Raw genomic sequence first — 13532 nt, 5'->3', positions numbered from 1 at the left:
GAAGATGCAAAGCCACATGACCACCAGGACAAGGGAGAGTTATCATCAAATGTTCTGCCCCTCCAACCAGAGATTTTCTAACTTGTTCATGGAGGGCTGCTTCTCTTGATAATTCCCAAAAGAAGAAGGAATAGATTTCCCTCCCTGGTGAATAAGGCATTTTTCTTAGCTGGAGAGTGGAGGAGAGAAATCAGTTGCATCCCATTGCTTTGAGGAATGTATTTTCCAGTTGCTTGGCTGCCCCCCATGCTGTTCAGATACCTAAGAAAACTTGTTTGTATGAATTTCAAAGGAGATGGCAAGATGCAAGGAAATTTGAAACATTATGGAACCCACAACCCCACTGAAGAACATGATAAAGCAGGAGGAAGAGCATGGGGGGGGGGGGGCACAGTAATTATCCGTGTAGTTAGCTGACATGTAACAGTTGGGTAGTCTGAATGCAGAGTTGGTGCAAAACTGTGGGGGGGTGTGTTGTCAAATTTGCAGGTGACAAAATTCAGGATGTGAAAACCAAGGATGATTGTGAAGAGCTCCAGGAGTACCTTCACAAATTGAGTGAGTGGTCAACAGGGTGGCAGATGAAGTTCAAGTAATGCACACTGAAGGAAAAAAATATCTTGAAGGCATTACTAGATAACCCAATGAGAGCGTCAGCCCAGTGTGCCACTGTGAAAAAGGAAAACTCTGCTGGAGATTATTAGAAAAGGGACTGAAAATAAAATGGAAAATATTGTAACGCCCCTGTATAGAGAATGGTGGGGTCTCATCTGGAAAACACCATATCCGCAGCCAGTAGGCACGACTGTAAATGGGTGCTATATAACCAATATAACTAAGACATTCAGCACAGGGCCAGTTTAAAGCCTTTATTTAATAGCAATTAAATTACTCCATTAACACTATACTTCCAAACATGAATTAAATTATACAAGAGCAGCAAGCCCTATGGAATTGACTCAGTTTTATACAAATATATAATTCCATAAAGTTTAATGGACCCCAAAGAAAGGGGTGAATCTGCTGTGTACAGTAGTCTCAGAGCTGCCTTACTTGCTTTGAAATGCAGACGACTTCCTTCCAGGGTAGTGGCTGGTAGCAGCACGGGCCCCAAATGCACTGGGAACCTTTTGCTTAGGACCCTTCCCCCTCCCTCTCCACCCACCCCTGACAGTGGTGAGCATCGCTCTCCTAGTGCATTACAGGTTAAAAAAAATACTTCATCTTAAATTCAAATTAAACCTTCAAAGATTTAAATGGCTCTTAATTCCTTAGAGATACAAGCATGGTGATAAAACATGAAAGAGCAAATTCAAAAACACTGCACTAAACATGGGATAGACACTGCTGAATAATGTTACCAGTTCACCCTATTTCAGATCTCAGGGAATAAGAAGGCAAGGGTGGCTGGTGCAGGGACAGTAACATTCCCAGCCTCTCTATCCACAATCCAGTATATTTTGACATAAGGGAGCATAAGGGAGACTTCCCAATAGTGACCTGCCCCTTCATGCCAACATAGTATTGCATTTGATTAATGTGCTTTTGGTATTTTGTCTCATAAGAAATCTCAAGCTTCCATTAAGTCATCACAGCTATCACTGTCCTAAAGACAAACTGTTTCATTTCTGGGCAACTGAATATTTATATTATTGCTTCGCTCAGCAAATGGGGCGAGGTCTCTCCCAGAGGCATGCCTGTAGTTGATTTTTGTAAGTACGTATGTATATATTACTTAGCATAAGGAGAGTGGGAAAAAGGCTTCCTCCCAGGGAATAATCCTGTCTCACCACAGATGCCGCAGAAGCTGCTTAATAGTATATTCAATTAAAAGTCAGTTTTAAGTACAGGAATAAGGGAAAACACTGAAAACTGATTTAGACTCCTTTGTGTTAGCTTCAGGCTTCCCAACGCGTTTTAATAAATATCAGGCAAGTTAAAGTAGCTTCTGTCCCAGTAGTTCCCAGAGTAAATCCAGTCATGTCCACCGGTGTAGGGATTAGGTCCTTGATGGAACCACCTGAAAGGGGGAAAAAGAGGCGCAAATTTAGAAAGTGCATATATATATATATATTTCCCCTGCAAGAGATATACAGAGCGCTACAAGCTCTTATCTTCTGTGTATGACTTTTCAAGTAGACAAGCTAAAAATTCTGCTCCCCTACCATCCTTATCATGTCTACACTGAGGAAGACTTAACTGAACCACTCTGTTTCCTCTAGTAACTACTTTTAATTGTACCCAGTTGAAATAAACGGGAAGGAAAAAGGAAAGATGGTGTTTACTTTCCCTTAGAAGAAAAGAGGCCAAACAGTTTAAGTCGCCTTTCAATACTCGAGGAGGGCAAACTGGGAAGGGGGTTCTCAGTGGCTTCACACTTCAAAATCATCTGCTCTCTTGTGTAGAGAACAGACTGGTGGGCAGCAAGTCTGGAGTCAGACCTTTTCTGCATGCGGGATGGATTTCCCATGGCTTGGAGCTAGCCTGGTTGCAGGGCTAATTCCCGCTTCCTGATTACAGCGGCATGGTCCCAGAGCTGGTGTGAATCTGGCCTAGTTGCCCTGTTGCAAGGGAATGCAGGAAAATCCGCAATTCGTGGCAAGGCTGTTAGGAAGGGGAAAGTCGGGCAGTCCCCAGTGGGGGCATGGCTCTGACCCTCCCCCCAAGCATCACTCCTCCACCCATGAGGGGGGGTGGGGTAGAGTTGCAGTGGATTCTCTTCTCAAAACTTCCTCCCTTTTGCAAACTCTCTTTTCTCACTGACATCCCAAGCACAACTGTGGACCTGTAGGTAGCTTTTTCTTTTTTAAAAATTACACAATAATGCATCACCAATATAATGCAATATAATGCACTGTTTTATAAATAAAATGCTCCCCACAGTTGTAGAAGGCGGATAGAAGGGGAGGGGGCTGTGGCTGTAGATGCTGGTCAAAATCCACTGAGCAGCCTTGTAATGGGGGTGGGGGGTGGGGCAGGCCATGGAAAGGGATGCAGGCAGTGGCCGTGGCAGAGGAAGCCAGCTTTGTAATGGTTGGGGGTGGGACAGAGGCGGAAGGGCTGGGAAAAGGACATGGGTGGTGGCTCTTTGCAGGGCTCGTCTGCTGCCTCCACCTGCATCCCTTTCCCCGGCCTTCGCACCCCCCTTTACAAGGCTGATGCATTATTATTGTGCAATTAAAAAAAATAAAGCTCTCCACAGATCCACAGCTGTGCTGTGGATGCCTGCGAGAAGATAGAGAGCTTGCAAAAAAAGGGGGAGGGGAGAGTTGTAAGAAAGAGAATTGGCTGCAATCCCCCCCCCCTTTGGCAGAGGGTGGAGGAACTGCGCCATGAAAGGGTTTTTTTTTGGTGGGTGTGTGAGCGCGCAAGCATTTCTTTAGATCTTTCATTAAACCACAATAAGCTTTTAAATAAGGACTTGAAGCAGGATGCTCAAATAGTGCTGGAAGGTGATCTGGAAGTTCTCACCATGTCACAGTGATTGACAAGTTAAATGAATGGCTGCTTTGTGCAGCAGCACAAGTCCAGCACGACAAGGGGATTAAGTGCACCAGAGGCTCCTGTTAGGAAGTGGGAAACCTCAGAGCAACTAGAACTTGATCAAAAATCAGGCAGCAGCACAGCTTTGCATCACCTGTGTGGAAAAGGTCTCAGTCTCTGTGTGGTGCCTCTCTCACAATGGTTCCTTAATATTTGGACAGGCTAGCCTGACCCTGTCAGATCTCAGACGTTAAGCGGGGTCGGCCCTGGACTGTGCCTGGATGGGAGATCAACAGGGAGTCCCAAGGTCTCAACACAGAGGCAGGCAAGGGCAAATCATCTCTGAACATCTCTTGTCTAGAAGACCTCAGAGGGTCACCGTAAGTTAGCTGTGACTTGATAGCAAGAAAAGAAGACAAACTAAATTTAGGTATGTCAGTTAGGTTGAATTGTAACAGGAAAGCATCACTGCATTTTTACTTTTGCTCGTCATGTCCACCTACAGTGAAGCAGTCTTTTGACTGCAACTACGGAGTCCGATGAATGGGTTTGATCCAGTGATTTGTGGGCAAGCAAGACCTCTTCCACATTCCCTTTCAGCCCACAGAAGTTCACTCCCAGAGTCAAGACAGATGCGTGGAGCAATAGCCATGCTGGTCAGTGCACAGCAGTATGAAAGGGGAGGCAGGCAAAATTGTTCCCTCCTTTCTCAGTGGAATGCCAGTGAAAGAAGAGGCAAGAGGGGAGACTACCCTGTTTCCCCCCCCCTCCCCACATGGCCATTATTCAGTATGGGTCCCATAACACCAGGTTCAGAACAGGCTGCTGGGGAGAAGGAGAATGGGGAAGATCCATGTTTGTCATTGCCAGAGGGATCACTGGACAGTTAATCATATTCTGTGTAATGTTATGTTGGGACTATGCCTCAGGTTTCGACAAGCATAAAACTTTCCGATGTGAAGGACATTAAGGAGAGGTGATGAGAGAAGGAAACTCTGCTACTTGGCAGTCTACAAATGCTATGGTGATGGGGGAAATGACAAGCTTGTTCTCCTTTTGAAGTGGATCTTAAGAACGCCTGCATATCAACATACATGCAATGTCCATTTAATAGAAGTGATGCACGTTTCCAGTACTGTTCAGGAAAAAAAAGGGGGGGGGAGCAGAACAGTTATTTCAAATGATTTAGAAAAAGGATGCCAGAATTAATTGGGAAAAGGGCCAAATCCATATTGGGGAATGTCATTTTTTACAGGAACTCAAAACCTTAAACACAAAGCCACGCATGTCAGTAAAGCAAGCAAAAATATGTATTAGAAAGGATCAAACCTGGGAGCCTGGGCCAATGGTTGACTTTGGAAAAAGACAAAAAAAAATGCAACTTATGGTGACAAAAAGACATTTGAATTAAAACACATTATTGCTAAAGGATTTCATGGCACAAATTGAAGGACCAGTACAGTCTGTTTATAACTAGTTTTATCCTCCTCTATGTGATGTATTTAAATTCTGTAGTAACACCATGGGGAGTGAGGTTGTTGGGCTCTTTTTCACAGAGGGATCTAATTAGACTTTCACAACAAGCCATACTTTGCCCTTATGTCCAAATGAGAAAAATACGATTACGGTAACCAATATTAAACCACATGCACATGAACTCAAGAAGCGAACTTCTACTAAGCTGGACCATTGCTCTATCAAGGTCAGTATTGTTTACTCAACTGGCAGTCTCCCTCCAAGTCTCAGGAAAGCTCTCTCACATCATTGACTGAGACACTGAGGACTCAGCCTGCCAACCAGGAGCTTTGCTGGTGAGCCAAAACTCCTCCCTATGGAGTCCACTTTAGAACCCTGTTTTAATGGGATTTACATGTAATTGCAAGCTATGGCTTGCCACAAAAGCAGAAACACTGACCTATCAGGCTAGATCCAAGAGGAGCAAGAGTGTGGGATCCTAGGGATTCCCAGATTCATTAATGTTATTCCACAACATCTTATTCATACCAATGATCTCTGAATCTCAAACCTTCAGAGGATTCCAGTATCTATGTATCTGTCAAGTGTGGCTGTCATTTATGGGTACCTAAAACTGTGGAATGGGGCCACATGGACAATAAATAGATTTTCCAGTCAACTTTGCTGAAAAACCCAAAAGCTAAAAAACAGAACTAGCAGGAGTTGTTGCTGATGTGGTGGTAGTGGTGGTTCAAGATTTGCAGTTGCCTAGAGCAGTGGTCCGCAACCTTTCTAAGACTGTGGACTGCGCGGCCGCAAACGTGCATGCGCGGCAATTCCGCGCATGCGCAGCTCCGCACATGCACATTTGCACCGGCAGCCCTGCTTCCCTCTCCCCCCCTCCCACAAAAAGAAACTTGCCGGGCTGCAAGCTAATCGGCCGCTTCGGCAGCCAATTTGCTTGCGGCCTAGGAAGTTTCTCACTGCAGGGGGGGGGGGACGGGGAGAGAGTGCCGCAGCCCGGTGGTTGGGGACCACTGGCCTAGAGAATGGTGGTGGTGGTGGGGGGGAGAAGTTACAGCAGGCCCAGCAGCAGAGGCCGGAAGATGGGTTGGGCCCATAGGCAATAGTGGTAATTAAGTTGGGAAAGGAATTTCCTCCACTGTTAGTATTTTGGGTCATCACTTGTTTATTCCTAATTCTTAACTACTGAAGTGCATAAAGACACCTGAACAAGTAACAACAGAATAAAGGCTTCCCAATAAAAATGTCCTCCTCAAGAGGACATTCCAAATCATCCTGCTTTTTATCATGTTAAAAAAGTAGAGAAAAGGAAATGACTAAACGGTTAAAGTCTTCAGCTTCACAATATTCCTGTCCAGCTTTTGAATAATTTAGGACAGAGTAGCCTCAGCTTAAAATGAAACAACAGAAACAGCTTGACCCCCTTAAAGATCTCTCTACCACCTTAAAATCACAACCTCTGCCTGATAACATAATGCAAGATGAAGCAATGAAACCCAGAGTCATCCCTGGACAGGGGAAAATACATCTTTCTTTAGCAGTTCAGTCTGGAAACCCTGTTCTGCCTCCGTACATGCTTGAGCCTGCCAAGTATCAGACTGGTAGTGACCAAGGAGCTCTGAACACACAAGCCAAGCATTCATGATTCCCTGCAAATGAACAATGTGCCATTGTCCGAGCCACCCACTGTTTTTCCCCCTTTCTGCCAAACACACACCAGTGCAAATTTTGTGTTTGCCTCTTAAAAATTAATCATCTGATTAGTTGTCTTGTTCAAAAGCTGGAACGCCTTTTGGTGCTTCCAGGGAGGAGTGTGTGTGAAAATTCTCAGTTATTTGAAGAATGTTTTGCTCTGTAGCATCAAAGCAGAGTCCTACCAGAAATTCTGAAAATGCCTTAGGAGCAGCTCCTGTAGCAGCATTTTTCCAAAAATATTTTTTTATTGTGATGGCAGATTAAGTTGGCTTCCAAAAAGAGCAGCGAAGAGCCTCCTGACACTGACATCAGCCGTTTAGGGACAAAAGCAACTCAGCCCATCCCATTCTTTGTACAACAAGCCCAGGGTTACTTGGGTGCATCCACCTCCTTACTGCAAGCAATGAGAACATCCTGTCAGAATGGATGAATGGCTAAAGAAAACAACAGTGCTGCCAAAAAATAATTAAGCGACTTCCAAGAAGTTAACATGAATGAAGATCGGCTAAAAATGAATGCTTTAACAGTCATTATGGATGCACATAAAAATCTTACCTAGGTTGTTTTCTTGGTTAATCATTTTGCTTGGATTCTTTGAACTATACTGAAAATTTGCCATTGAAATTTTTATCTATTTAGTAGCTGTTTCTGTTAGTCTCAACAGGAAACACCCAACTAGGATTTAATTGAGACACCACTTGTCACCCCCAATTTCAGGCAAACAGTGTCACAGGGCTCCAATTTAGTCTCCCTTAGAGAGCAGGAATATGGAGGCATAGTGAGAAGTGTTTCTCAGTCCCTTCCTGCCATTGGGGTCCCAATGGGTATAGGGCCTTTTTAAACAAACTGCGAGGAACACTAAACCTTGCATGTCTACATAATGCCCAACACTAATTTTATTCATGCCAGCATTTTTATTCTAATCTGTCCCTAACTTAACTTTCTTTCTGGTATTTACTGAAGAACCAACAGGCTTCCCTGGAGAAAATCAAATGCTTCAAATAGCAAAGAAACAGTGGGACTGGCACTTCTTTCATTCACCCATTTGCTCTATTTTTGTTTAACAAAAAAAAAAAATCCATCTCTCAACTTCAGAGGTGAACAGGTGGCCATGAATAATCTGATTTCTCCAGAAAAACACTGTTGATAGAAATGCCGGTCAAAGATGACACCATGCTATGGGGAGAGATGTCCAGCTCTCTTGGTTGGAGGTGGCCTCTGCCTGTCAGCAAATAAGAGGTTCACACTTTCCAGTGGATTAGGCCCTCCCAGGAGCAAAGGAACATAAACAAGTGAGATGCTGAACAGAGATTTTCACAATTTCCCTAAAGCTGTTTTGTGAAACAAAGTTTTTCAGTCTGAAGAGGGTACTTTTAATAATACTTGAATGTTTTAAAAATATCAACGGTCAAGATGGAACTTGCCCATTGGGGCAATCCTGTCCAGTGTCCTATTTTAATTGGTTGTATTTCTAAGTATGTACAGGATTTGAGCCTTAGGTACACAGAGAAGAACAGAATTTGGTATGAAGCAATGAATGTGCACAGAAAAAGATGTCAAGGTGTGTTAGTTTGTGTGCATGTCTGCTTGCCTCCAGTTTCCCACCATCTTCCCACTTTCTGAGGCACATGTAAGATTTCATATGTTTGATAACATATGTGTTGTGTGTATTCTCAGATACATACAGCAAAGATTTGTAATAAAATGATTCACATGGGCAAGAAAGTACTACCCAGAACACAATGCACATCCACCTTCCTTGCTTAAATCTCTCCCCCGAATACCAGGGCCAGTGCTGAATCCTAGGTTTGATGAACTATTAAAACATGTCAACAAATTCTAGTGAGGTAATTAACAGCCAAAGCAAGCAGAACTTCTTCCCAGTATTAAGGTTTACGGTATGTTTATTCCTCATGGAAAATTATGAAATATTGGGCTTTTCAGTCTCAGTGATTTTTGACAGCTGGAGTGTAGCTTCTGTATGTCCTCCTTCAGCTGTTAACCTCCTAATCATGACCTTAAAAAAGATGCCGACATATTCATATCACCTAGAATATTTATTAACAGCGGTTACAGAAAAGATTCACCCCACTTCACTGACCTTGTCTTCCATTCTTCATCTGACTTAGACCTGTTTTTACGGGCAGTTCTTTGTTTTTCTTCAAGCCTTTTCTTTTCTTCGCTAGCTAAATCTAACAAAGAGTTAGAAAAAAATGATTTAATCTGAAATGAAGAGTGAGTAGCTGCAATACTTAGAAACACACATTTTAAAGCTGGTTTGTTTGCAACAAGAATTATCCTATGAGTTCTATTCCATTAGTGAACTGGATAGTAACTAGGCACTAGTTTGTAAATTATTCCACTACTGGAATTCCTGAAATGTATCTTCTGCTTCTTAATGAGGGGCTGGGCAAGTATATACAGCAGCTGATGAATTTGGCCTTCCTTCGAGAATGGTCGGGTACATGCTACTGTAATTAATTTATGGCATAAGTAGTCCTTTCACCTCACAAGGCAATGTTTCACCATTATCCAGAACAGTAGCACCTGGGTGCTCCTAGATACAATAGTATTTTTAACAATATTCTTTTTTAGTTGATTTTTGGAGATACCCCAGATTACCTCCAAACACAGTGATGCCTTGACAAACAGGCATAGTTTATCATGAGAAGAAAAACCAAGCTCAAATGCCCACAGTAAGCAGGATAGTATCTTCAGTATCCTTCCTCAAGCATAACACATTAAAGACTGCATGAAAATAAGATTCCAAGGAATTCTGAATTAGCTGCAGGCAAATGTGTATGTCATAAATGCAGGCCCTGCTTTTTAAGGGGATTTGTAAAACTTGACTTACAAAACACACTTATTCATGTCCTGTAAAATGCAGCATCTGGACGCAGATATTTTATCACCATTACTGTCATATATTTCACACCGGAGTTTATGCATTACCTGGAAAAGCGCAAGGAGGGCTGACCACTAGGGAAGAGGATTAGCCTTAGCATAGAGTACCGGGGGTGGAGGGTCCAGGAGAGCCCCTGCACACCAGGCGAGATCCTGGCACTAAACCCTTCCGTTTTTTTAGCCAGCTGTTTAGGACTAGATTAGGGAGTGGGGTGGGATAAGGAGGGAGGGTTTGGGAGTTGGGTGGGATTAGGTGGGTTATTAGTGCAGCTGAGGTGTAGTTAGCTTATAGTCCTGGGGAACTTGGCTTGGACCTGGTGTCAACCATGGTGATATTAGGACTCTTGCAGTTTGTTACTGGTCCCACTCATCAGGCTGGCCACACCCTCAATTTGATCTTCGGCACTGGGATAGATGTGGAATTCATGGCAACGTCTGTTGTCCCATGGTCAGACCACTATGCCCTGCAGGCATGGCTCAAGGTGCCATGGGCAACAGGTGTATTTTAGCCCATCCACAGAGGCTTATGGAGCCTATTGGATTCCGGAATGCTCTACCTGATGTCTCCTGATGACTCATTGACAGTGCTAGTGAGGGACTGGCAGTCTCGTCTCTCACCTGCCATAGACAAGATCACCCCTAGACATCCTCTCCACCCTCACCTCAAACAGGCCCCATGGTATACCAGGAAACTTTGGGAGAGGAAGAGGGAAGTGAGATGACTAGAGCGAGTGTGGCGGAAAACTCGTGCCTAAGCGGTAAGAAAATCTTATTGCACACTTATGAGGACGTATGAGATGGCAGTGAAAGTGGCAAAGTGTGAGTTCTTTGCTGCCAAAATCACACCTGCGAGCTCATATCCAGCACAATTATTTAAGGCAGTTCGATCTCTTACCACTCTCGAGGAGGGGCACCAACATTTTAGTAAACTGGATCTTAGCTGTGAGGCACTAACAAGCTTTATCACACAAAGTCTTGTCGTTTCACCAAGACCTTCCTGCCATAGGTTGGCTGCCTTTGGATGTAACATTTGATGGTTTCAGATGGCTCTAACTAAAGTGGACAAGTTGCTAGGGTCAGTGAGGGCGACCATGTGCCCCTAGATCGCTGTCCATTTTGGCTGCTCAAAGGGGGTGGGCAAGAGGACAGTGGCCCACTCAAGAATATTTTTAATCTCTCCCTGTCTACTGGGGAGTTCCCTGAGTTGTTGAAGGAGGCAATGGTCCAGGAAGTGCATTTACTGAACCTGGCTGGGATGCAACTTAACATCGCGCCCTTTGTCAGGAATTTGGGGGTGATTCTTGATGCCTCCCTTTCTATGGAGGTGCAGATCATGAGTGTAGCCCGCTGGGTGTTTTACCAGCTACGCCATGCGAGGCTACTAGCACCCTTCCCGTCCCCAGAGCACCTGACCATGGTGATCCATGCAGCGGTTACCTCCAGAACTGACTTCTGTAACTTGCTCTATGCTGGCCTACCCTTGTCCCTGACCTGGAAATTGCAGCTGGTACAAAATGTAGCTGCTAGAGTCCTCACAGGAACATCTTGGAGGGCTCATATCCAGCCCATGCTGAGGCAGCTGCACTGGTTGCCAGTTGCAGCCTGGATCAGGTTAAATGTTTTGGTTTTGACATTTAAGGCTTTACGCTGTCTGGGACCTACATATATGACGGGCCGCCTGCTGACTTATGCCCCTCGCAGAGTGTTACGCTCTGTGGTTCTATCTTACGGGTCATTTCTGGCCCCTAGGAGGTTTGCCTGGCCTCAACCACAGCCAGGGCTTTTTCTGGCCTGTCCCCGAACTGGTAGAATGAGCTCCCAAAGAGCTGAGGGCCCTGCAAAAGATTTCTGTGTTCTGCAGGGCCTGTAAGACCACCAGACCTTTGGTTGAAGTCAGGGTGTGGGAGATCAGACAGGCCTCTCTAGATTAGACCTTCTGTAGTGGAGTTGGCATCCATAAGTTGTGCCTGAGGCACAGGAAGGGGAAAGTATTGGCTGATTGGGAAGGGCGAGTTTTTCTGCCAGGATACTTGTTTTAATGAGGGATTAAGGATTTTTAATGTATTTTTGTGGGGTATTTTTATGTAACCTGCCCATGAGATGGCTTGTCCAATGGCGGTGTGAAATAAATCTTAATAACAACAACAACAACAGCAGCAACAACAATAATAACAATACCTATTTCACCATTTTCCATTGCTCTTATATCTGGTCGTAATCTGCAGTCAGTTTTAGGAATAACACTTTCCATTTCTTTATCCAGTTCATTCAAAGCCATTGCAAAGGTAGTGAAGTTGTACATCTAAAAAAACCCAAATAAAGCAAATTAATATTTTAAAAATATTCTTTCATTTTATTATGGAGCATCGACAGTTAGTAGGTATTTATGTTCAGAGGAAATAACCAATGGAGTTCCTTGGGATCAGTTTTGGGATCTTTGTATTCAAAGTTTTCATTAGAGTGGCACTGGAGAAGCAAGGAGGGGCATGCTTATGGCATTTGGCTAAAATGCTAAGTATGAAAGACTGAGGCCTTATGCAGTTTCAATAGGAAGAAGTTAGGGACTGGAGTAATGGCAACTGAACAGACTAAAAATAAGCATGAAGGGTGTACTGGAGGATGGAAATTTGTTCCATTGATTGGGTGCTCCTCAGCTGGAAATGAAGGACAAGGGAGGATGCCAACATGATAGCCAATCTTCATTAGCAGGGATAGTAACTTGTATGTGCTCTTATCCAGTTCTGACCCTCAATATTCAAGGATTTTAAATTCTAACTAGGAACAAGGACTTAATTTAATTTAGAAGAAGAAGAAGAGTTGGTTCTTCTATGCCGCTTTTCCCTACCCGAAGGAGGCTCAAAGCGGCTTACAGTCGCCTTCCCATTCCTCTCCCCACAACAGACACCCTGTGGGGTGGGTGAGGCTGAGAGAGCCCTGATATCACTGCTCGGTCAGAACAGCTTTATCAGTGCCGTGGCGAGCCCAAGGTCACCCAGCTGGCTGCATGTGGGGGAGCGCAGAATCGAACCCGGCATGCCAGATTAGAAGTCCGCACTCCTAACCACTACACCTTTCTTCTCTCTAATGGAGACCCAAAGTAGCGTATAGCTTTGTCCCCTTCAACATTTTATCTTCACAACAGCACTGTCATTTTGAGTGGAACAGGGAGTTGTTGGCAGAGCTGCCATAGGCTGAGCACCTGCTGCTGCTGCAACAGAAGAACGGTCCCATTCTTTACCTGCTTAGTTAATTCCAGAACAGGCTACAGAAATACTCTTGTGAGACAGCAGGCCGCAACCACCTGAGAACTTGCTGGAGAACCCTGCATCTATAAAAAGTTAAACTGCAGAAGCATGGAAGAGAACGGGAGAACTATGCAGAATAGCTGGCTGAAGGAGGAGTTTAAATTAAATTATTAAAATTAAATTGCGGTGCAAATTTTTGTACTGTTGGCAAGATCTGAACTAATGATTTTTGTATTTCTTTTCCCACCTTTCCTGGAAGCACTAGTACAGCCTTTTTCTGGCATTTCAGATGAGCAGCTAAACACAGAAAACAGAGATTCTTTTCAACATGGTTCCTTCTTACCTGGGCTGAGTTTGCTGGCCTTGGAGCTATCCTCCATAATAAAACACTACCGGGAATAACACAAACAGTTTCAGAATCTGGCAAAGGCACCTCTTCTGTTTCATCTGAGTCACCCATCTGAAAGAAACACGTGCAATAACCATATATTTAGTAAGGAACATGTTTAAAAGCCCTCCTATGGAAAAAGACACATTTCAGAAAAGCTCAAGTATAAAGTGACAGACAAATGGTTGGATCTACTCAAGTTATAGTGAGAAACCTGACTTTCTTACTTTGTCTGCCTGGCGGAAGAGCTCTGTTTTGCAGGCCCTACAGAACTGTTTAAGTTCCTTTAGGGCCCTGATCTAATTGGGGTTCTTGTTCCATCAGATTGGGGCCAGGGT

General features: G+C 44.1%; 1 protein-coding gene across 5 annotated transcripts in view; it reads right to left on the bottom strand.

Moving 5' to 3' along the window:
• Positions 1–854: 854 nt before the first annotated feature.
• Positions 855–13532, bottom strand: part of OSBPL1A (oxysterol binding protein like 1A) — an 84065-nt gene continuing 71387 nt past the window's right edge. For 4 of the 5 annotated variants that reach the window (XM_077352581.1, XM_077352579.1, XM_077352578.1 and 1 more), the window contains exons 25-29: positions 13150–13266; positions 11740–11863; positions 8759–8849; positions 4813–4836; positions 855–2020 (exon numbers count right to left, since the gene is read on the bottom strand). In XM_077352581.1, coding sequence (XP_077208696.1) covers positions 1918–2020; positions 4813–4836; positions 8759–8849; positions 11740–11863; positions 13150–13266 — 459 coding nt within the window. In that variant the 3' untranslated portion in view covers positions 855–1917. The remainder of the gene's footprint in view (positions 2021–4812; positions 4837–8758; positions 8850–11739; positions 11864–13149; positions 13267–13532) is intronic. The other variant, XM_077352583.1, reaches the window with a different exon arrangement.

This window comes from Paroedura picta, chromosome 9, assembly GCF_049243985.1.
Source record: "Paroedura picta isolate Pp20150507F chromosome 9, Ppicta_v3.0, whole genome shotgun sequence".
NCBI lineage: Eukaryota > Metazoa > Chordata > Lepidosauria > Squamata > Gekkonidae > Paroedura > Paroedura picta.
This window is presented reverse-complemented; position numbering and strand designations above follow the sequence as displayed.